This window comes from Crocuta crocuta, unplaced genomic scaffold (assembly GCF_008692635.1).
Source record: "Crocuta crocuta isolate KB4526 unplaced genomic scaffold, BGI_CrCroc_1.0 scaffold518, whole genome shotgun sequence".
Lineage (NCBI taxonomy): Eukaryota > Metazoa > Chordata > Mammalia > Carnivora > Hyaenidae > Crocuta > Crocuta crocuta.
In genome coordinates, this window is record NW_027530514.1 from 3,522,750 (window position 1) to 3,547,015 (window position 24,266).

The 24,266-nt window shown below is 35.8% G+C and overlaps 1 protein-coding gene across 1 annotated transcript in view; it reads right to left on the bottom strand.

Annotated features, from left to right (window-relative positions):
* ADGRB3 (adhesion G protein-coupled receptor B3) overlaps window positions 1–24,266 on the bottom strand; it is a 453,898-nt gene that overhangs the window by 362,414 nt on the left and 67,218 nt on the right. The window contains exon 9 of the mRNA XM_077767234.1: window positions 10,902–11,096. Within this exon, the coding sequence (XP_077623360.1) occupies window positions 10,902–11,096 (195 nt within the window). The remainder of the gene's footprint in view (window positions 1–10,901; window positions 11,097–24,266) is intronic.

A 24,266-nucleotide genomic window follows, 5' to 3' on the forward strand; every position in this document is an offset into this window, starting at 1 on the left:
CAGGCAATTAGAGAAGAAATTTAAAAATATATGGAAACAAATGAAAATGAAAATACAACAATCCAAACTCTATGGGATGTGGCAAAGGCAGTCCTAAGAGAAAAGCACATTGCACTCCAGGCCTATTTCAAGAAATTAGAAAAAGCACAAGTACAAAATCTAACAGCGCACCTAAAGGAACTAGAAGGAGAGCAACAAGAGCACCCCAACCCCAGCAGGAGAAGAGAAATAATAAAAATCAGGGCAGAAATAAATATAGAATCCAAAAAGACAGCTGAACAGATCAATGAAACCAAGAGTTGGTTTTTCAAAAAAATAAACAAAATTGACAAACCTCTAGCCAGGCTTCTCAAAAAGAAAAGAGAGAGCACCCAATTATACAAAATCATGAATGAAAAAGGACTTATTACAACCAACCCCTCAGAAATACAAGCAATTATCAGAGAATACTATGAAAAATTATATGCCAACAAACTGGACAACTTAGAAGAAATGGAGAAATTCCTAAACACATACTCACTACCAAAATTCACACAGGAAGAGATAGAAAATCTGAACAGACCCATAACTAGGGAAGAAATTTAATCAGTTATCAAAAATCTCCCAACAAATAAGAGGTCTGGGCCAGATGGCTTCCCTGGGGAATTCTACCAGACATTTAAAACAGAATTAATACCCATTCTTCTTAAGATACTCCAAAAATCAGAAATTGAAGGAAAACTTCTGGACTCATTCTATGAAACCAGCATCGCTTTTAATTCCCAAGCCAGACAGAGACCCAGCAAAGAAAGAGAACTATAGGCCAATATCCTTGATGAATATGGATGCAAAAATCCTCAACAAGATACTTGCAAATCGAATTCAACAGCACATAAAAAGAGTTATCCACCATAATCAAGTGGGATTCATTCCTGGGTTACAGGGCTGGTTCAATATTCGCAAATCAATCAATGTGATACATCACATTAACAAAAGAAAAGATAAAAACCATATGATCCTGTCAAAAGATGCAGAAAAAGCAGTGGACAAAATACAGCATACCTTCTTAATAAAGACCCTCGAGAAAGTCAGGATAGAAGGAGCTTACTTAAACATCATAAAATCCATCTATGAGATGCCCTCAGCTAACATCATCCTTAATGAGGGAAAACTGGGAGCTTTCCTCCTGAAATCAGGAACATGACAGGGATGTCCACTCTCACCACTGTTGTTTAACATAGTGCTGGAAGTCCTAGCATCAGCCATCAGACAACAAAAGGAAATAAAAGGCATCATAATTGGTAGAGAAGAAGTCAAACTTTCACTTTTCACAGATGACAGGATACTCTGCATAGAAAACCCAACAGCCTACTAGAAGCCTACTAGAACTGATCCATGAATTCAGCAAAGTCACAGGGTACAAAATCAATGTAGAGAAGTTGGTTGCATTTTTATACACCAACAATGAAGCAACAGAAAGAGAAATCAAGAAACTGATCCCGTTCACAACTGCACAAAAAGAAACATAAAATACCGAGGAATAAACCTAACCAAAGATATAAGAGATCTGTATGATAAAAACTATAGAAAATTTATGAAGGAAATTGAAGAAGACACAAAGAAATGGAAAAACATTCCATGCTCATGGATCGGAAGAATAAATATTGTTAAAATGTCATTACTACCCAAAGCAATCTACACATTCAATGCAATCCCAATCAAAATTGCACCAGCATTCTTCTCAAAACTAGAAAAAACCATCCTAAAATTTGTATGGAACCCACAAAAGACCCCGAATAGTTAAGTAAGATTGAAGAAGAAAACCAAAATGGGAGGCATCACCATCCCAGACTTTNGAAACTAGATCATTTTCTCACACCATACAAAAAGTAATCTCAAAGTGGATAAAGGACCTGAATGTGAGACAGGAAACCATCAAAACCTTAGAGGAGAAAGAAGGAAACAACCTTCTTGACCTCAACCGCAGCAATTTCTTACTTGACACATCCCCAAAGGCAAGGGAATCAAGAACAGAAATGAACTCTTGGGACATCATCAAGATGAAAAGCTTATCCACGGCAGAGGAAACAATCAATAAAACTAATAGGCAACTGATGGAATGGGAAAAGATAGTTGTAAATGACATGTCAAATAAAGGACTAGTATCCAAAATCTATAAGGAACTCACCAAACTCCACACCCAAAAAACAAACAACCCAGTGAAAAAATGGGCAGAAGACATAAACAGACACTTCTTCAAAGAGGACATTCAGATGGCCAACAGACACATGAAACGATGCTCAGAGTCCCTCCGCATCAGAGAAATACAAATCAAAACCACACTGAGATACCACCTCATGCCAGTCAGAGCGACTAAAATGAACAAATAAGGAGACTCTAGATGCTGGCGAGGATGTGGAGAAACAGGCGCCCTCCTACACTGTTGGTGGGAATGTAAACTAGTGCAGCCCCTCTGGAAAACAGTGTGGAGGTTCCTCAAAAAAGTAACAATAGAATTCCCCTATGACCCAGCAATAGCACTGCTAGGAATTTACCCAAGGGATACAGAAGTGCTGATGCATAGGGGCACATGTACCCCAATGTTCATAGCAGCACTCTCAACAAAAGCCAAAACATGGAAAAAGCCTAAGTGTCCATCAATGGACGAATGGGTCAAGAAGATGTGGTTTATCTGTACAATGGAATACTACATGGCAATGAGAAAGAATGAAATATGGCCATGTGTAGCAACATGGATGGAACTTGAGGGTGTTATGCTAAGCGAAATAAGTCAGACAGATACCATATGCTTGCACATATAGGTGGATTAGGAGGAACTTAACCGGGGACCATGGGGAAGAAAGGGAAAAGTAGTTGGGGAGAGGGAGCGAGGCAAACCATGAGAGATTCTTGAATGCTGAGAACAAACTGAGGGCTGATGGGTGTTAGGGAGAGGGGAAGGGGGTCAATGGGCATGGAGGAGAGCACTTGTTGGGATGAGCACTGGGTGTTATATGGAAACCAACTTGACAATAATCTATTTAAGAAGAAAAAAAGAAAAAAGAAGAAAATTGCCTGTATATTGTGCTAATGCATATCTCGGTATTTTCTTAACTCCAAAGGAAATAATGACAAATTCTGATTGGATAAAACTATTTATCAGATACTTTATTGTGTTTTTTAAACTCAACCAAAATCATTTATTTCATTACATGGCATTTACTAGTAAATAGGCAGTATCACACATACTCTCAAGACTTGTTTGCCTCCCTTCCTCTTCCCACCTGATTGTTGCATACACTTGCACTCTCCTGTGGAGATGCTGAGTTTCCCTCAGCCAGCAGCCATCTTCCAAAGTTTGTTCTTGGTAGGATGAATCACATTGACTTGCAGAGCAAGAGTTATTGCTTAATATCTCACCCATTTAAGGAAATTATTTGGTGTTGAATTTCTTATTTTCACCTTTATAATAAGGGCAAGGTTTAAATACTACCTAGAAAGAGCTGTTAGTTGTACAGGGCTCCCTTTGCCACACACCATAGGATATCCTCTCAGGCTGTTAAGATGGAAAATAGTAGCCATTTATGTCTTGGAGTGACAGCCAGCTGGAGTTGTGGTCCTGTTCACAACTTGGTTCCCACTGGGCTAGAAATCCTGGTTACTGATGAAAGTCATTCTCTATGTCCACCTGCGGTCTATCTTTCAAATGGCCTTGCAATGTTGACCTTAAAGACTAATGCTTCTTTTCTGACTATTTTCCTTGACACATTTTCTGCCCTTCTCCTCTGTAATAAGGGATTAAAAAGTACCCATACTTCCTGAGGTGGTGCCATGAGAAACATCTGACCTTCCTTTCTTTGCAAGAGAGATACCAAAGTACACATGTGCATTGGCAGCTTGTACCTGTAATTCAGAGATGCTTCAGGTTTTTGCTCCATCAGAATTTCACCTTCTCAGATAATAAGGGTAGCTACATTCCTTGAACTTTTACTGTGTGCCATGTACTATGTAAGTTTTACATATATAATTTAACTACGAGGTACATGCTATTACTCCATATGATGGAAAAGAAAATTGAGTCATAGAGGTCAAGTAACTTGTCTAGTATCCTATAGCTTATAAGCATTAGAGCTGTGACCTGAGGTCCAGGATTCTGCCTCCAGGGCAAGCACTCTTAATCATCACACTCTAATACCTTCCCTAACTCGCCTACTTACGTTCAAGGAAACTATTAATGTTTATGGCTGCACAATGTTCTGTAAGCAAAGGAATTCAAGTCTTGAATAACTTAAATGCTAAAGTTATATCATGATTTCAACTCTAACGGTCCTTAGTAGATCTTATTTAGTCAGAAGAATTAGATTATTTGCACAGATGAGGCTTATCAGTACATTATATTATCATAGTAATAGTTGCTTCCACATTTATCAAACTAGTCTTTTGTATGCAAAAGGCAAAATTGTCTCACACTGAAACCACAGGAGAAACAATGCCCAAGATTCTCACTGGGTGACCTGCCACAGTTGATCAACAGTATAGCATATATGTTTGCTCATCAAGAGTTTAAAAAAAATTTTTTAATGTTTATTTATATTTGAGACAGAGAGACAGAGCACAAGCCGGGGAGGGGCCGAGACAGAGGGAGACACAGAATCCGAAACAGGCCCCAGGCTCTGAGCTGTCAGCACAGAGTCCAATGTGGGGCTTGAATCCAGGAACCGCGAGATCATGACCTGAGCCAAAGTCGGCCGTTTAACCAACTGAGCCGCCCAGGCACCCCTAATCAAGAGTTTTAGAAGAGAAGATGCTTGCCTTATCTGAAATCACTAACTGTGCTTTCAATTTAATTCCTTGGTCACTTAACTCTGAAAGCTTTATCTAGAATATGGTTTGCATTTAAGAAAGAGACTGGAAACTGAGGTTTGAGCTTTCTGTTTAATCTCAACCCTAGGAAATGGGTTAGATAAACAAATGATTTTCAGACAGTAAGTGGTGACCTGATAGAGGGTTGTGATCAACTTTTCATAACAGTTAGTGCAGCACACACACTAAAGGTAAATATTATTTTGTAAACCTCTGGTTTTCAATTATATATGGAAGTAAACTGTGTCCCACAGTGGGTCACAGTCAAAAGAATTTACAAAACACTTGAGTTAGATCAACAGAAATTTTGTCAGGAAACAGAAAGATGTCTGGATGGAGATCTGTCCATGCTTTCAGTGAGTTTGAGAAACACAGTACATGATGAGTTTTTGTGGATACCTCCATTCTTTCCAATATTTTCCTTATTTATTCCCCAAATATAAACTATCTCTAGGGCCTCCATTTCTTTCCACTAAGACTACTTATCCTTTTCTGATCCACTGTCATTAAAGCACACTTTCCTCACCTTTAGATCACTGCTGTAGCCTCTCCACGGGGTATTTTCCCCTGATCTTCCTCAACTTAACTAATCCACATTATCTACCTCTGCAAGATCTTTCCAAAAATACCAATTACATTTAGTGAGTGTTTATAGAGAATCAAGTCCAAACACTTTGGTGGCCTTGACTCTTCTGTCTTTATGATTGCATTTTCCAACATGCATTTTATTTTCTACAATCCTTGGTCTTTTGAACATGCCATGCTCATATCATTTCTATGCCTTTAGTTACACAGTTTAATGACTGTCTCTGTGCTAAGCTTATTTCTCCAGATTCCATCACAAGTCTTAAATCCTCCACAAATTCTTTTCTTACTGTTGCACCCCAGATCTTTATGTTTCTAGAATTCCTATAAGTGAAACATACTGTACTCACATCTCTCCTGATTACCATAGACTACTCTCATTCATAAAGGTTTTTTCCCCCATTCCATGATATTGTAAGTGACTTGAGAACAAGGTCCATCTTTTACTTTTATGTTAAGAGTTATAATACTAGCAATAATGGAATTATGGAGTACCTATGTACTCTGCTGGAAAAGTCACAAATATTATTTTGCATGGATTATTATGTATTTAACATGTATTATTTCTAAGTTTCACAACAACCATGGAAAACAGTTATTGTCAATCTTCTTTTTTCATGGATTCCATATTTGCAAATCAATTACTTGTTAAAATTTATCTGTAACCCCCAAATCAAAACTCATAATGCTTTTATGGTCATTCACAGACATGTAGAGAGGTGGGGAAAATTCGGGTCACCCAATGCACATGTACACAGCTGAAGTCAAACATGGTGATGTTCTGACTTTTTGTTTCAGCTCACATACTATAAACAAGTTCCTATTCATGGCCAATTTAATGCCCAGGTTAGCTTTTGTTTGTTTGTTTCATTTTTTTAATGCTTTTTGTTGGTGATTTCATGGTTTTAAATGTTCCCCAGCACAGTGCTGAAGGACTATCTAGTATTCTTAAACTCAAAAAAACCATTATGTGCCTTACAGAGAAAATGTATGTATTGGGAAAACTTTTTCTGGCATGAGTTATAGTTTCTTGGCTGTGAGTTCAATTTTAATGATTAATAATTCAAAATGATGTCTCTTAGGGTGCCTGGGTGGCCCAGTTAAGCATTCAACTTTGACTCAGGTCATGATCTTGCAGTTCGTGAGTTTGAGCCCTATATTGGACTCTCTGCTGTCAGCTCAGAGCCTGCTTCAGATCTTCCTCTGTCCTCCTCTCTACCCTCTCCTCCACTCTCTCTCTCTCTGTCACTCTCTCTCTCCCTCTCAAAAATAACTGAACATTTAAAAAATGATGTCCTTTAACAGTAACACACATAAAACAAGGTCATGTATTAATTGGTTGATGAAAATGGTATAAACAGATTCTCAAAGGAGCCTCATCTTATATTTTCCTTAGGAGTAAATGGTTCATTATTCATTGATTCAGTGTTTGCTGCAAACTTATACAATATAACTACCATGAATAATGAGAATAGTCCATACTACTATTTCTTCTTTATTTCTTATTTTGATATGAATAAATGAGGTAGAGAAATATTAAGCAATGTGTTTGAAGACACCAAGATAGTTATTAGACAAGTTGGAATTTCAACTTGTATATGTCTGATTTAATTCTGTCAAGTCTTAAAGCTCCAGTGTGTGCACTGCAAGCTCAATCCTCTACTGATAAAATGAGACTCAAGACAAATTTTCACTGGTGCTAAAAAATAAGTTAATGGACATGTTTTCCGCTTTTTTTCCTCTCTCTAAATTGGATGTTCTGAGTTGTGTGCGTGTGTGTCTGTGTGTGTGAACAATGTAAATTTCCCCAAATTACTGTTACTCACTTTTTAATCCCTTCAACAAATATTGGAACATCTACTATGCTTCAAGATATAATAGTCTTTCAACAAGCTTAAACTCTATTGCTGAAAAAGCCCTGGAAACAAATAATTAGAATATTATGAGAACTGTCACAATGTTATCTGAGAGATATACTATAAGTAGAGATATTTACAAGGTTTCAAAAGGCCAAACAATTGGGAAACATTTGAATTTTGCTTGGGATTTGATGAGAAGACTTTTGACTAGAAAGGAGTTTTGAGCTGGTTTTGGAAGAAACTTGCATCAGAATTGGAAACAGGAAGGACAAACTATATAGAGGACTAACATAGTAAGACAAAGATATGGCAAAGCGCCAGGGTTTGGAAAAGAATGTATGGAGGGAAAAGACTTTTGGAATATCTTTTCTACCAGTTTCCAAAAATAAAACTATTACTATGATTCATAATTCCAAGACATAGAAACAACTTATTTTTTCCCCAACTGTAACAGGTTGTAGCTATTCTACCTCATTTTCATCAATGCATCAAATCAATCTTATGGTGAACCCAGCATTCCTAGGCATTTTAACTAAAATACCTGGCTCTTAATTACATTGAAAAGAATGTATTTTCTTTACATAGTTTTGCTTAACCTTTCTTTGGTTTTTGCTCACTTCCCGCTTAAAAAAAAAGGTTGAAAAAAAGCATGTATTACCTACGTAATTACTAATTTTGTTGTTACAGTTCTATGCAAAATCTTGTTTGAGGAGGGGGGTGTCCTAGAGCTTGGCTGGGATCCAAAGACGGATCAGAAAAATGTCTTCTTTTCCAAGATTTAGAGTGAGTGCCAATAATATGAGATATAAAGAGATGCAGGAGAGAAAGGGCTATGAGAATTGAGAGGCCCAGAGTACCAAAAAATTACTTTAGACAACTGAGACAGACCAAGCCAGTCTCAAAGCATAGAAGAGGCAAAGATCAAGGGTTAAGAACACACAGTGCATTTAAGAAGTGGGTAGTGGTTAATTTGGCACAAGTCTGTGAAAAGGAAGAGTAATTCATGCATTTGACTATAAAGGTAGGTAACTAACATACTGTGGATTGTACTAGAAGACAACATAAAGACTTTGGGTTGTCATTCAGGAGGTCTTCAAGCTCTGATGAAAGTTTGTGATCTAACGACTGAAATAATCAGAGCTGTTTTAGATAACTAATAGGACTGTGAGGTACAAGATGAACAGAGATGTAGGTAAAGATCTGAGGGAGAATGAAAGGAAAGAAGCCATGGAAATAATGCAGGCTGAAGTAATTAAAGACTAAATTAGGATAAAAGAAGTGGGAAAAGAGAAAGGAATAGAAGAGACACTGTGTAGGCATATCCTATAAAAAAAGAAAAGAAGGAAAAGTCAAGATAACATCACAATTTCAGCGTAAGACTGCTATGTCTACAAAGAGAAGTAGAATATGCAAGAACACTTGTAATTCAAGATAATTAGTTTTGTCATATTAATCTGAAGTGCTAGCTAATCAAAAGTGCCCAGAGCCCTTGGAAACAGAACACTGAAGTTTAAGTAAGGTACAGGTGATGTTGAGTAAGGCGATAAACTAGAGATTATAATCAATCAAAGACAATAAATATGTATAAAGGATTTCTGTGAAATGGTAAGAAGTAGAATAAAAGAGGTGCAAAGCTGTCTGAGATTTCAGAAAAGAGAAATCATTTTCAGATGGAGTTTGTGGTTTGCTGATCTGGGATTCAGAAAGACTTGCTAGATCCAGGCTAAGATTTTGACAGACAGATATGGAAAAAGAAGGGATTCCAGAAGAGGAGGAGAGCATTCCAGGGGCCTGAAAAGACACCAGAAAAGACAATGTGGTAGACAAATCCAGTGCTGTTTGTGAAGGGATGACTAGGACACCAACGTGCTAAGAATCTTGTATAATGTCGAGGATTAATGAGAGCGTGGGATGGAAATGGAGGGACTTATTTCTGGCTATGCCAAAATGACAACAAAATAATCAGCCAAACTGCTCTATTTAAGTCAAGCCAGCTAATGTCCATGACTAAACTAATTGTTCACTGAGTCAAAGCATTCTAATGAGTAGCTCAATCAAAATATGTTCCCAATATAACCTGGTAATCTTAATTTCTTCAGTTTCAGTGTCTAAAAATCTTAAAGCCCTACACTCTTGAGGGTTAAAGGAGGCCCTAGAGATTATTTGATTAAGCATTTGCCTATGTTTCAATTATGAACATAAGTGTCTGAAGTCTTTTGAAATTACAACTTCTATTTTGTGTAAAGGTCTTCAGACATTATTTTTTAATATAAATTCTAATGGATAGAAGTATTTTAGAACTACAGGGAAAAGATCTACTTGCCTTACTTTACTAAGTTTTTTTAATTGGAAGACTGTTTCATTCTTTGCAAAAAAAAAAAGTGTTTGAAATGCTCAAATGAAGGTAATCTTCCATTCCACATATTTTTACAATTAAAACTGTTTTCCTGGACACTGGTGATATGATATAAAATAGCACCAATAATTCTCATGGCAGTTACTTTCAGCAGTATATGCATATAATTTAAGTAAAATATGTACCTCTATACAAATCAGGGCATCAATATCATTTATAAGGATTCCATGACTTCAAAAACTCTTCTTTCCCTCTTTCCCTCAATAGCTGATTAAAACAAAACAAAGCAAAACCAACCAACAAAACAAAACAAAACAAAAAAACACCCTCTGCATTCCCCAAATGTAATGCAAATAAAATTCCCAAATGAAGAGTAGGCTGAAAGAAAACTACCTACTCTGGGAGTTTTGCCAAATTTTTATTTTAATGAACTTTATGCAGAGATAGAGAAAGAACATTATGCTGGAAATGCAGAAATCAACTCAGCATTCTTGGCAGGAGTATATTTTAGCCTACAGCACAAAAAGAGTTAATCTGAAGTGCAAACAGGAGCTGGATTAAATGTGTTTTGTTTGCCATTCAAGGAGCTTTGTTTTAATGGCAAAGGCAGTACTGAAATTGGGTGAGTACTTAAACTTTATTATGGAAATAAACGAGGTTGCTCTAGAAGTCTTCCATGACAAGAAAAACATGCTGTGAGGAGTTATTGAATTTCTTATTTTCCTATCTAGAACAATTCTCTGTTTGCTTGAGATTTTCAGGCCATGGTTCCATGAAATTGAATATGGCCTTCCCCCTTCAACTAGCAAAACCCCAAACAAAACTTAAACTGTGTCTTCTTTGCATGTTATAGTTAATGTGCTTTCATTACGTTTAATGTACTTTTAATAGTCTCCTATGGCAAGATGGTGATATTAAATGTGGGAATAAAATATCCATGATACAACCTTGAATTTGCTATAGTGCCTTTTATCTCAGGGCTCAAAACACTTTACACACATTCTCATTCAGTATCTCCTTGAGGTGTATGTATTATGTGCATTTTATGGTTGAGGACACTGAGGTGTACAATAACTAAGGGAATTGAGGTCATTTCCAGAGCTCACACTAAGCACAACCTGAATACGTCTCCTGCAGCAATGAGCACTCTCTCCCTGCAGGCCAGAATGGCTCCAAAGCAGCTGCAAAAGTGGCTTCTCAGGACCAAAACCGATTGCATCTTCACTAGTCTTTTCCTTCAGGGGACTGTCTCTCCTTACCTGGACTCCATCAGATGCAGGGATGTAACTTGCCCTTTTAAACGTGTCTGTCACATTTCTGAGAATTTCCACAGACATCAGAAGATCACCTGCATAGAAATTTTTCCTCTGAGTTAAATCCAACAGTGTCTTGGTCACCTGGGACATTCCATCACCTGCCAGCATTCGTTGCCCCTTAGCAAGGTGTTCTTTGATCTGTGATGGTCAAAAGAACAGAATGAACATCAGAATCTTCATTACTATTAATTTACATATTTTCACCAAACAAATTTACTTAAAATTGCAGAGTCTTCTTTAAAAGAGCATTATAATACTTGGGAGAATTTCAAAACTATAAATTTTGTGTACCTCACACTCAGATGGATAAACAGCCAGCATGAAAAATACCTAACAAATGTATACACTTGTGTAGGCATGACAGATTTGCCTTTTCTAGTACTCAGAACATACAATTGAATGCATTGGGAAAACTCTGTATTAGTTTGAGTTTTTAATTGAAAAGATTTTTAAAAGATACTTTTGCATGTGATAAACAAGTGAGATAGTTCAGCAAGGTGTGATCAGAGACAAGAGATTATAAACATTTCAAAATACCCGTTTTTTTCTTTCAGGTAAGATGGACTAGGAAGGGCCTAGGCTCACCTCATCACTCAGATACAACTAGCTAACACCCACATTAATGTAAATAACCTAGAAAACATCCCAAAGACTGGCACAACAAACTCCACAGCTAAATGTAGAGAAGAGGCCACATCAACAAGGATGAGAAAGGTAGAGACACAGGACTGTACATGGGGGGAAGGGAGGAACAGTTGAAGAAGAGGGAGAAACAGACTTTGACACCAGGAAGCATGCACAGAGAAGATGAATCCCCATAATATTTGACTTTGAAAACCAGAGAGGCTAAATTTTGGATTTGGTGAATTCTTTAAATCAGCAGTGCTTAAAACATGGAACTTTAAATAAGTGGGAGAGCCAGGAGGGTGAGAAAAAAACTGAATTTCTACCCTTAAAGAGACAACATAACAGCTCCACAGAGATACAGCAGAGAAGCAGCAGTTTGAAAAATGCCTGGGATATACAGAGGTAAATTTCTATATTAACCTCAGAGCTTGTGCTGGAGGGGTAGAGATAATTGGTAGACTTCTCCAGGAACAAAGGAGCTGGCATGCTCCATTTCCTTCCCCTGCCCTCCAGCATATGCATACAGCCACCTTTAGGAAACAGCTCCAGGCCAACAACACTCCCTGCCCAACTTACTAACAGTGCACTATGCCAATGCATTCTTTTGCAGACACTCTGACTCTAGTCAGGACTCCACTCCAGCTCCCCTCCCATAGCAGAACTGCACAAACCTTGCTGAGACTAGGCATTTCACCTGTGGACTTCTGAACATGCAGCCCCTCCAAACTAGTCTACCTTGGTCCCCAGCAGCTGTAGGTTCTCTCCCATTTGAACCTCGCTGGCACCATGTGCCTTCTCCCACATTCTCCTTTATTTTGGTGTGACTGAATATCCGGCAAATGCCTGGTCTGAATCAACTTAAGACCAAGGTAGCCCCAGAGTGGCCAAGTGACAACACAGGGACCAAACCCCACCTACAACAGGCAAGAGAGCCATTGCAGATTACGGGACTGAGGCAAAAGAAGCTCGGCCATAACAGCAGGGTACAAGCAACACACATAGGAAATGCATCTGAAGCACCAGGTTCTGGTGAACAGGGCACTTTGTAATGCAGAGCACTATAGGACCTCTTCTACACAGGCCACTACTTTCAAAGAACAGAAGTAGTTAACTTTCCCAATATATAGAAACAGACACAGAGAGTTAGACAAAATGAGGAGACAGAAAATTATGTCCCAAAAGAAACAACAAGACAAAATCAGAGCAAGAGACCTAAATGAAATGGAGATAAGTAATATGCTGATAGAGAATTTAAAGTAATCGTCATAAAAATAGTCATGGGATTGAGAAAAGAGTGGAGGACCTCGGTGAGACCATTAACAAAGAAGAAGAAAACATAAAAAGGAACCAATCAGAGATGAAGAACTCAGTAAGTGAAATAGAAAAATATAAAAGATGGAATAAAGAGAATAGAAGAAGCAGAAGAATGGATCAGCAACCTGGAAGAGAAAGACTCAACAGGAAAGAGAAAAAAATAATAAAAAATGAAAATAAACTTAGGGAACTCAGTGACGTCACCAAGCATAATAACATACACATTATAGGGATCCCAGAAGGAAAAGAGAGAGAAAACAGAGGCAGAAAATGTATTTGAAAAAATAATAGCTGAAAACTTCCCAAATATGGGGAAGGTAACAGAAATCTAGATTAAGGGAGTATAGAGAGGTGCCAACAAAATCAACCCATGGAGGTCCACACCAAGACACACAGTAATTAAATGGCAAATGTAGTGATAAAGAGAATTTTAAAAGCAACAAAAGAAGAGTTACATACAAGGGAAACATCATCAGGCTATAAACTGATTTTTCAGCAGAAAGTTTTCAGGCCAGAAGGGAGTGGCATGATATATTCAAGGTACTGAAGAAAAAACAAAACAAAACAAAACATAACCAAAAAAAAAACAAAAAAAACAAAAAAAAACAAAACCCAGCAGCCAAGAATATGCCATCCATCAAGTCTATCAATCAGAATGGAAGGAGAGATTAAAAGTTTTCTGGACAAACAGAAATTAAAGGTGGTCTAGTTGCAGACCAACCAGACCAACATGAAATGTTAAAGGGAACATTGAGTAGAGAGAAAAGACCATAAGCAGCAGTAAGAAAAGTAGTAACATAAAAGCAGTCAAAATAAGTATATCTATAAAAACAACTCAGTGGGTTCACAAAATAAAAGGATGTAAAGTATCATATCATGCACATAAAATAGAGGAAGAGGAGTAAAGAATGAGTTCAAAATTTTTAAGTGAGCTTCAGAGACTGCTATATGCAGACGATGTTAATTACAAACCTAGTGGTAACCACAAATCAAAAACCAGTAACAAATAAGTAAAAAAGAAGGGAATCCAAGTATATTACTAAAGAAAGCCATCTAACTCTAAGAGAAGGGAGCAAGACAGAAGAGAAAAGAACTATGTAAACAACTATAAAACAAGGAACAAAATAGTGATAAGTACATACCTGTCAATAATCACTTTGAATGCAAATGAACTAAATACTCCAGTCAAAAGACATAGAAAAGAACTATAAACAACTATAAAACAAGTAACAAAATGGCAATAAACATATACCTGTCAATAATCACTTTGAATGCAAATGAACTAAATACTCCAGTCAAAAGACATAGAAAAGAACTATAAACAACTATAAAACAAGTAACAAAATGGCAATAAATATATACCTGTCAATAATCACTTTGAATACAAATAGACTAAATGTTCCAATCAAAAGACAAAAGAATGGATAAAAAAGCAAGGTCCATATATATGCTGTCAGTAAGAGGCTAATTTCAGACTTAGACACATGCAGACTGAATGTGAAAGAATGGAAAAATAATTTTTCATGCAAATGGCATTGAAGAGAAAGCCAGGATAGCAATATCTGTATCAGAGAAAATAGACTTTAAAGAAAGACTGTAGCAAGAGACAAAGAAGAACACTGTATAATGATAAAGGGAATAATTCAACAAGAATATATATAATAATTATAAATACGGTACTCAACATAGAAGCACCATAATACATAAAGCAGCTAAAAACACATAAGGGAAGTAATTGATAATAATACAATAAAAGTAGAGGACTTTAACATCCTCTTGCATCAACGGACAGATATCCAAGCAGAAAATCAACACGGAAATAGTGATTTGAAATGGCACACATTCTATCCTAAAAAGGCAGAAGATACATTATTTCATGTGCACATGGAACATTCTAAAAGAGATTACATAATAGGCCACAAAACAAGTCTCAACAAATTTGAAAAGACTGAAGTCTTACCATGCATCTGATTATAATACTATGAACTAGAAATCAACCACAAGAAAAATCTGGAGAGAATACAAATACATGCATGTTAAAAAACATGCTACTCAACAATGAATGAGTCAACCAAGAATCAAAGAAGAAAAAAACACAATAAGATGGAGACAAATGAAAATGAAAACAAAATGGTCCCAAATCTGTTGTAATAGGGAAGCTTAAAGCAATACAGGTCTCAAGAAGCAAGAAAAAGCTCAATTAAACAACCTAACTTTACACCTAATGAAGCTAGGAAAAAAAAAAAAAAAAGAGAGAACAAACAAAATCCCAAACCAGAAGTAAGAAGGAAGTAATAAAGATTAGAGATGAAATAAACAAAATCGAAACTTAAAAAAGGAAAAAAATAGAACAAATCAATGAAACTAGGAGCTTGTTCTTAAAAAGATCAACAAAATTGATAAACTTTTAGGCCTACATACTAAAAAAAGAAAGAGGACTTAATAAACAAAAACAGAAATGAAAGAGAATAAATAAAATCTGACATCACAGGAATACAAAGGATTATAAGAGAATATTACAAAAATTATATGTCAACAAATTGGACAACCTAGAAGAAATCGATAAATTCATAGAAACATATAAACTCCTAAAACTGAATCAGGAAGAAACAGAAAATTTGAACAGGCCAATTACTACCAATGAAATTGGATTAATAGTAAAACAAACAAACAAACAAGCAAACAAAAAACCAGCAAACACAAGTCCAGGACCAGATGACTTCACAGGTGAATGCTATCAAATATTTAAAGAAGAGTTCTCAAACTATTCAAAAAAATAAAAAATGGAAGAGGTAGGAAAGCTTCCAAATTCATTCTTTGAGACAAGAATTAGTCCCATACTGAAATAAAAAAAAGACACTACAAAAAAAGAGAACTATGGGTCATTATCTCTGATTGACATAGATGCAAAAAATCTCAACAAAACATTAGCTAACCAAATACAACAACACATTAAAAAGAATAATTCACCATGATGAAGTAGGATTTATACCAGGGATGCACACATGGCTCAGTATTCACTAATCAATCAACATGATACATCATATCAATAAAAAAAGGAAAAAACATATGATCATCTCAATGGATGCAGAAATAGCTTTTAACAAAGTACAACATTCATTCATGATAAAAACCCTCAACAACATAGGTTTAAGGTGATATACTTCAAAGGCTAACCCACAGCTAACATCATACTTAATGGTGAACAATTTAGAGCTTTTCCTCTAAGGCTAGGAACAAGAAAAGGATATTCACTCTCACTGCTTTTATTCAATGTAATACTGGAAGTCCTAGCCACAGCAGTGAGACAAGAAAAAAGAAATGAAAGGCATACAAATTGATAAGAAAGAGGTAAAACTTTCACTATTTGCAGATGACATATTACATACAGAAAACCCTAAAGACTCCAACAAAAACTACTAGAACTGAATTCAGTGAGGTCACAGGATACATAATCCATTTCTGTACACTAATAACGAAGTGGCAGAAAGAGAACCTAAGAAGCAATTCCATTTACAATTACACCAAAAACAATAAATACCTAGGAACAAACTTCACCAAGGAGGTGGAAAAAAGCCTATACTCTGAGAACTATAAACATTGATAAAAGAAATTAAAGATGTCACAAACAAATGGAAAGATATTCCATACTCATGGACTGGAAGAACCAATATTGTTAAAATGTTTATACTACCCAAGCAATCTACACATTTAATGCAATCCCTATCAACATACCAACAAGATTTTTTTCAGAGACTAGAACAAATAATCCTAAATTTCTTTATGTAACTACAAAAGACCTTGAATAGCCAAAACAATCTTGAAAAAGAAGACCAAAATCAGAGGCATCACATTCCCAGATTTCAAGATATAGTACAAAGCTTTAGTAATCAAAACAGTATGATACTGGCACAAAAACAGACACATAGATCAATGGAACAGAATAAAGAGCCCAGAAATAGAGGTGCCTGGGCGGCTCAGTTGGTTAAGTGTCTGATTTCAGCTCAGGTCATGATCTCCTGGTTCATGGATTTAAGCCCTGCATTGGGCTCTGTGCTGAATGCTTGCTCAAAGCCTGGAGCCTGCTTTGGATTCTGTGTCTCCTTCTCTCTCTGCCCCTCCCCACACAATTCTGTCTCTCAAAAATAAATAAATGTAAAAAATAATTTTAAAAAAAGAGCCCCAAAATAAACCTATGATTATATGGTCAAATACTCTTTGACAAAAGAGGCAAGAATATGCAATGAGGAAAAGACAGCCTCTTCAAAAATGGTGCTGGGAAAACTGGATATGCAAAACAGTATATGCAAAAGAATGACACAGGGATACTTTCTTATACCATACACAAAAATAAACTCAAAATGCATTAAAGACCTAAATATGACACCTGAAACCATGAATGTCATAGAAGAGAGCAAAGACAGTAATTTCTTTGACATCAGAGGTAGCAACTTTTTTTCTAGATATGTTTCACGAAGCAAGGGAAACAAAAGCAAAAATAGACTATTGGGACCATACCAAAAAATAAACAAACAAAAAACCCAACAACTTCTGCACAGCAAAAGAAACAAACAAAAATATTAATATACAACCTAGTGAATGGGAGAAGATATTTGCAAAAGACATATCTGATAAAGGATAAAATAATTTATACAACTCAACAACAACAAAACACAAACAACCTAAATAAAAATGGGCTGAAGACATGAGCAGACACTCAAGACTTATATATGGCCAACACACCATGAAAAGATACCAACCAATATCAATAATTATCAGGGAAATGCAAATCAAAACCACAATGAGATATCACCTCACACCTGTCAGAATGGCTAAAATAAAAAATACAAGAAACAAGTACTGGTTAGGATGTGGAGAAAAAGGACACAGTGGTGTACTATTGGTGGGAATGCAAACTGCTGCAGCCACTGTGGACAATAGTATGGAGTGTGCTAGAAAAATTTTAAATAGAAATACCCTATGATCAGTATTTCCACCACTGGGGATTCACGCAAATATGAAAACACTATTATTCAAAAAGATATATGCATCTCTATGTTTATTGCAACATTAGTTTCAATAGCCAAATTATGGAAGCATCCCATGTGTCCATGGATAGATAAATGGATCAAGCGGATGTGGTATATTTATACAATGGAATATTACTCAGTCATAAAGGAGAATGAAATCTTGGCATTAGCAACAACCTGGATGGATCTAGAGAATATCATGTTAAATGAAATAAGGAAGTCAGAGATAGACAAATATTGTATGATTTTACTCATATGTGGAATCTAAGAGACAAAACAAATAAAGGAAAAAGAGACAAATCAAAAAACAGACTCTGCTATAGAAAACAAATAGATGGTTACTAGAAGGGAGGTGGGTGGTGGATGGGTAGAATAGGTGAAGGGTATTAAGAGGACACTTATAATGAGCACTGAGCAATGCACAGAATTGTTGAATCCCTATATTCTCTACCTGAAAGTAATATAATACTGTATGTTAACTATACTGGAATTAAAACCAAAACATCCATTTTTACTTTACAGTCTGAGCTTAATAATTTTTGCAATATCTCTTAAAATAGACACATCTTTATATAACAGCAAAAAAAGTTTCATTTTAGCTTAAGATACTGTCTCTGAACTTTAGAGATGTTCAATGACATGACTGAAAGCTAGATTACTTTAGCATTATTTTTAAAATAAATAAACAGGGCCACCTGAGTGGCTCAGTTAGTTAAGGGTCTGACTCTTGATATCAGCTCAGGTCATGATATCACGGTTTGTGGGAATGAGCCCTGCATCAGCCTCTGAACTGACAGTGCTGATCTTGCTTGAGATTCTTTTTTCCTCCCCCTCTCTCTCTGCTCCTCCCCGGCTTGCTCCCCCTCCCCCACCAAAAAAAAAATCTAAATAAATAAATAGATAGGTAAATAAATAATAAAACTACCAAAAAAAAATCTCAGCTAGATCTTCAGCAGCAGAATGAACAATTAAGAGGCAAGGCTTAAATTGATGGCTTAGGGCAATCTGCCGCCAACTTTTCATATTTGCTTATCTCACAGTTCAAGGGAAGAATAACATCTTTACAATGTGGAAAAATGGCAGGGTAAGAAAGGGTAAAGAGATAGCAATGATCCATTGTACTTTTACTTGTTTATTAAAAGGTCAATCTTTATCATCTTATTGCTACATTTGTGATAAAATTAAATTATCAAAAGGATATAAGATAATAAAGAACACGCCAGAAAGTATTGAAATAGAAAGGTTAAGGCATAATACCTGTAATTATCAATTTCCCATTAAGATACATGCCAACAAATCCTTTAAAGTATGCAATCAATCTGAACTAATCCAAAAGTTATGAATTTTCTAAACAAAAGGGTATGTTACAAATTATCTTGACACTGCAGATATTTTTCTTTAGGCTCTAAAACTCTGCCTAAAAGTATTTTGATAAAATAAACATCTTTAGAGACATACTCTATTTATATTGTGTTATGCTAAGAAAACATAACATATTTAGGCATTTTATTTCTTCCTATTTTCTTCTTTCATTACTCTCCGCATTTCCCACAGTGGTAGCCATCAACCAATGATCTAGCTCTTGCTGTATGCCTCTTAAATCTCCATGTGCCTTGCTGTGGAGTGATATTAACATATTTAACCATGATACAGGCATAATGTGGACCAATCAGAAAGGACAGTGACCCTCAGAGTAGAAGGCAGCTAGCTTGCCAAGATGTGTACTGCCAGGTCGAACTCCAGTCCTGCTATTGATAACTACTTGCAATTTTCTGTTGAAGTCATGTGATTCATAACTTCCTTTTTTTGCACTAAATGTTCCGCTCTCCTACCTTATATAAACCCATGTTTATACACCACTAAGATTTATTCCTGACTCTTCTAAATTCCTAAACAGGTACAGCATTCTCTGTGCTCTCTTATCTTACATATATATTACTTGTATCACACTGAATTATAATAAGTTGCCTCTATGTCTTTCTGTCCCACTAGTCATTCTGGACCTTGAGGATAGGTTCCCTGCCTTATTTACAGCCTTAGAATATAGTACAGTGAAAGTTTGTTAGAGGTATTCAGTTACGATGTCTTTTTTTTTNCCCAGGCACCCCTCAGTTACGATGTCTTAACTCTACCTTCGTGATGTAATACAGTGGAAGAGGTTTTGGAACCAGAGCTGCCTATATTTTTATTTAAACATTTCAACTTATTTATGTAATTTAACCCAACAAAGGCTCAATTTACCATGTCTCCTATAAGATTTGAAAAATATTCCTAAGGGTTAAATTTCTTTTTAATTAATTATTTACTTACTAATTTCAAATGAACCCACATTAGCCTAAGATAGCACGAGTTACTGCAAACAGGAAAGCTTCCTTCGTCACAGTCTGTGTGCCTTATGTGATCTATTTCCTGGAGGCTTTCAATACTTTCCCCTTGATTCACTGTGCTCTAATCACTCTGGTCTTTTTGAGTTTCTTCAACAACATTAAATACACGCCTGCATCAGGGCCCTTGAACTTATCTACCTTTGGCCTGGAATAGTCTTCCCATAGAAAAACACGTGTGTGTGTGTGTGTGTGTGTGTGTGTGTGTGTGCTGTAATTTCTTCCGAGAAGTTTTACCTGACTCTGTGTAAGATAGTTTCTCTATCATTCTCAATCAACTTACTTACTTACTTACTTACTTCACTGTGCTCAAGCTTACCGTTGTATATTTGTCGCTTGGCTTATTTGTTTTCCTGCCTTTTCCATTAGAATATAACCTTTGTGAAGAAAGAGGTCTTGTCTATTTTTTTAGTAGTATATTCCCTGCACCTAGAGGTCTTAACTCAGTATGTTGAGGAAACAAATTAAATGAATGAATGAATAAGTTAATTTCCTTTTATGTTTCTGTTAGATCAGAGGATTAAGTTAGGCACACTTGAAAGTTGTTCTAGTTTGTTTATCAACATGGAAAGCATTGAAATACTAGAAAACATTGGTATCAAATAGCATGTAATGAACTTTTTTGGCTTAAAGAAGCAGTGTAGGTTCTTGCCTGAAAAGTGTCCTGTTAAATAGGTCGAGTGTGAGGAAAGTTTTGAAGAGAAATGAAATTAATAGGCTCTATCCCCCAAAAAAGTCATAAAACCCAGTCTTCAGTTTTGTGCTGGCAGTGCAAATCACAGCTGTGATACTCAAAGCTGCAGAGGATTTGAATGTTCTCCATTAGGAACAGAATATAACAACGGTTGCCAGGGTAAACATCATCTAACTACTTCAAATCAGCTCTGTGTCTATGATTTTGGCAACCCCTACCTATATCTGTGAGGGATTTTACTTGTACAGATCTAACATATCCTTCGACCCTCAAACAAAAGCATCACAACACTGACTTAAATCTTGAGGAATAAAACATTTAGACATGTATTCTATTTGCAATAAAAACAGTACAGAAGGTAATGGACGGTTCAACTAATCAGAGATAGGGAATGCAGTTTTCCATGTCTGGGTCAGCATCAAATGCGGCAAAAGTCGGCAGTAAATTAACGTCATTGCCATCTGACAGCTGCTTAGCAGGCTTATGTGGAATGAGTTGTTCTCAGTCCAGCTCTTTGCAGACAGGTGCCCAGATCATACCACCAGCTCTCACAATTGGCACTAATTAGTATCCTTCCTGGCATTTCCAGTGAAAAGCACGCAGAACAAATACCTTGTAATGTTTGTACACATGAGTGTAGACTGTTAGTAGCATTTATAAAGGGTATAAAGAGTGTTCGGATAAGGCAGATTTCCATCCAGAACATATTTAGTCGAAAAACAATTCCAAGTTCTTGATTTTCCTTTTACAATACAAGTGTGCTGTGGAAGTTTCTCTCCTTACCTTCTGCCGACTCTTTTGCTATCTATTTCTAGAGTAACCAATCCATGTTTATCTGCTGGTCTGTTTTTCTCTTTCCTGGATCATGAAGAAGTAGAGTTCAGATTGGATTTGCTCACCTTACTTGTTCTGTATTTAAAATTGTCCTTTATTTGCATTCTATGTCCTCTTTTGTTTTTATCTCTATGATTTTATGATTGAACACAATGGTTATCTCTATGATTCTGGATTCCATCCAATCCTCTTCAGTCTCTCAAAAATATAGACTGAAATAGCATATCTTATTTAAATACTTTTACTTTCCTTTCAACTGCTGTCTTCTTTGTGTTTCTCTTCAAAATCAAAATCAGAAGTATCAAATCTGATTTGAAACCCACAACTCTTTAAGTTAGAAGTTAAAGTCAACAATTACCTACTAAGCATTGTCTCTGGAAATCTTACTAGTATATTAAGTTTAAAGAATAGCTGGAGTCACAAAACTTGGATTTAAATTGTGGTTCTACTATTTACTACATAGGTCAGTGAACAAATTATTTGTCACTTCCCTAGGATTATTTGATTTGTCTCTGAAAAGGAGCAAATGTCACTACATCATTGTTATGATGGATTACTACAAAGATAAAGGATAAAAGCAGTTTTTCAGGGACAGCTATCATTTCTTATCTACGCATCTTCAATTTCTAAGTCCTCCACAAACCATGAGAGACTCTTGAATGCTGACAAAACTGAGGACTGATGGATGTGGGGGGAAGGGGGGGATGGGCATGGAGGAGGACACTTGTGGGGATGAGCACTGAGTGTTATGTGGAAACTAATTTGACAATAAACTATTTGTAAAAAAAAAAAAAAAATTCTAAGTCCTCCAAATACTAGCTATGTGTTGTTTTTCATATCCATCCTTTTTACCTATATGCATGCCGGTCCAGCTCTTCAGTACTTCCCATCACACTCATTACAACACTCTCAACTTGTGTCACTGAGTCTCTCCATGCTAACCTATTCTACTTTCTCATCTTAAACATGTCACCTCTCTGTTTAAAAACACAAATCAAATAAAATACCTTCTACATTGTTTGACTTACAAGGCCATCCAAATATAACCCTAACCTACAATTCTAATATTTTATCTCTTTTTCTCATTATATCCATCCCAACCCTATTCTTCCATTATTTCTATTCAGTTAGTGATTTTTTTCAGTCTTACTCTTTCATTTCTATTGCTACTTAGTAATTTAATCCACTTGGTTTTGAATTCCTCAAATTACTATTTATTCTTATTATTATTACTGATTTTTTAAACTAGTAATACTTTTTAACCAGTCTATTCACAATTGCTTCTTAACCATTGTTCCTTGAGTTATCCTCTTTCAGAGTGTATTTTCCTTGTTTTCTAATCCTTACATGATTATTTTGGTAGGGTTCTGTGACTGACAACTCTTTCAATCTTAGTCTTACTTCTTTAAAAGTTATGTTCACTTTCAACAGGTCTTTTAGATAAGGATGTTTTCATTTTCCCCATAGTATTTGCATAATGTGATTTTAGTGCCCTATTTGTTGCAAGTGCAAAGTCTCTTATCATTTAAATCGCTGATCTTTTGTAAATCACCACTATTTGTGTGTGTGTGTGTGGTAGCTTTAAATTTTTTCTTTTTGTTTTTGGTATAATGTGGATTATATTCATTTGGATTTGCTTTTATTTATAATTGACTTTGTTCAATCTGAGTATCTTATCAGCCTTCAACTTTAAAAGATTCTTATAAACGAATTCATAGAATGTTGCCTCTCCCACAATTTGTTGTGTTTTCATTCTGGAATTTATCTATATTACGTTATATACATTTCTATTATGTGCATACTAAAGTTTCTCATTCCAGTCTTCATTTTTCTAAGTGCTCTTTTATGTTTTTCATTTCTTTACCTGTTTTGGCTTCTGAGTGACCTTTTCCTAGGTCTAAATTCCAGATTGCTAATTCTTTTTTCAACTGTGTCTATTTAGTTACTTAGTCTCTTCTTTAATTTCAATGACAATATTTTCTACTTAAAAACATTTAAGCTTTTTCATATTTTTCCATTCCTTGGTTGTGTTTTGTGTTTTTTAATCTCTTAAATTAGTTCAAAGAAATGTTATCTTTTCTTCTATATTTTCTATTATTTTTACTTCTTGCATTGCTAATGGTCCTAATTTGCTGATTCGACCCAATGATATTTGTCATTATTGTCAACTCACATTCAGTGAGATGCATTTAGTGTTTGGGAGCTAAAGTTGCTGGTTTATGAAAGAGTTGTTACAAACTAGTTTTGAGTATGTTTCTTTTCGGGTGGTGCTCTGAGGCAATTCAATTATGCTGAATCATTTTATGTTAATTTTCATACTAATTCCTTCTGTTTATAGCTCATATTAGGAGTTTCAGTTTCGGAAAAGTTATTTGTTTCCTCTAACTTCCAAAATCTTGTATAAGCTACATATTTCTTAGACACA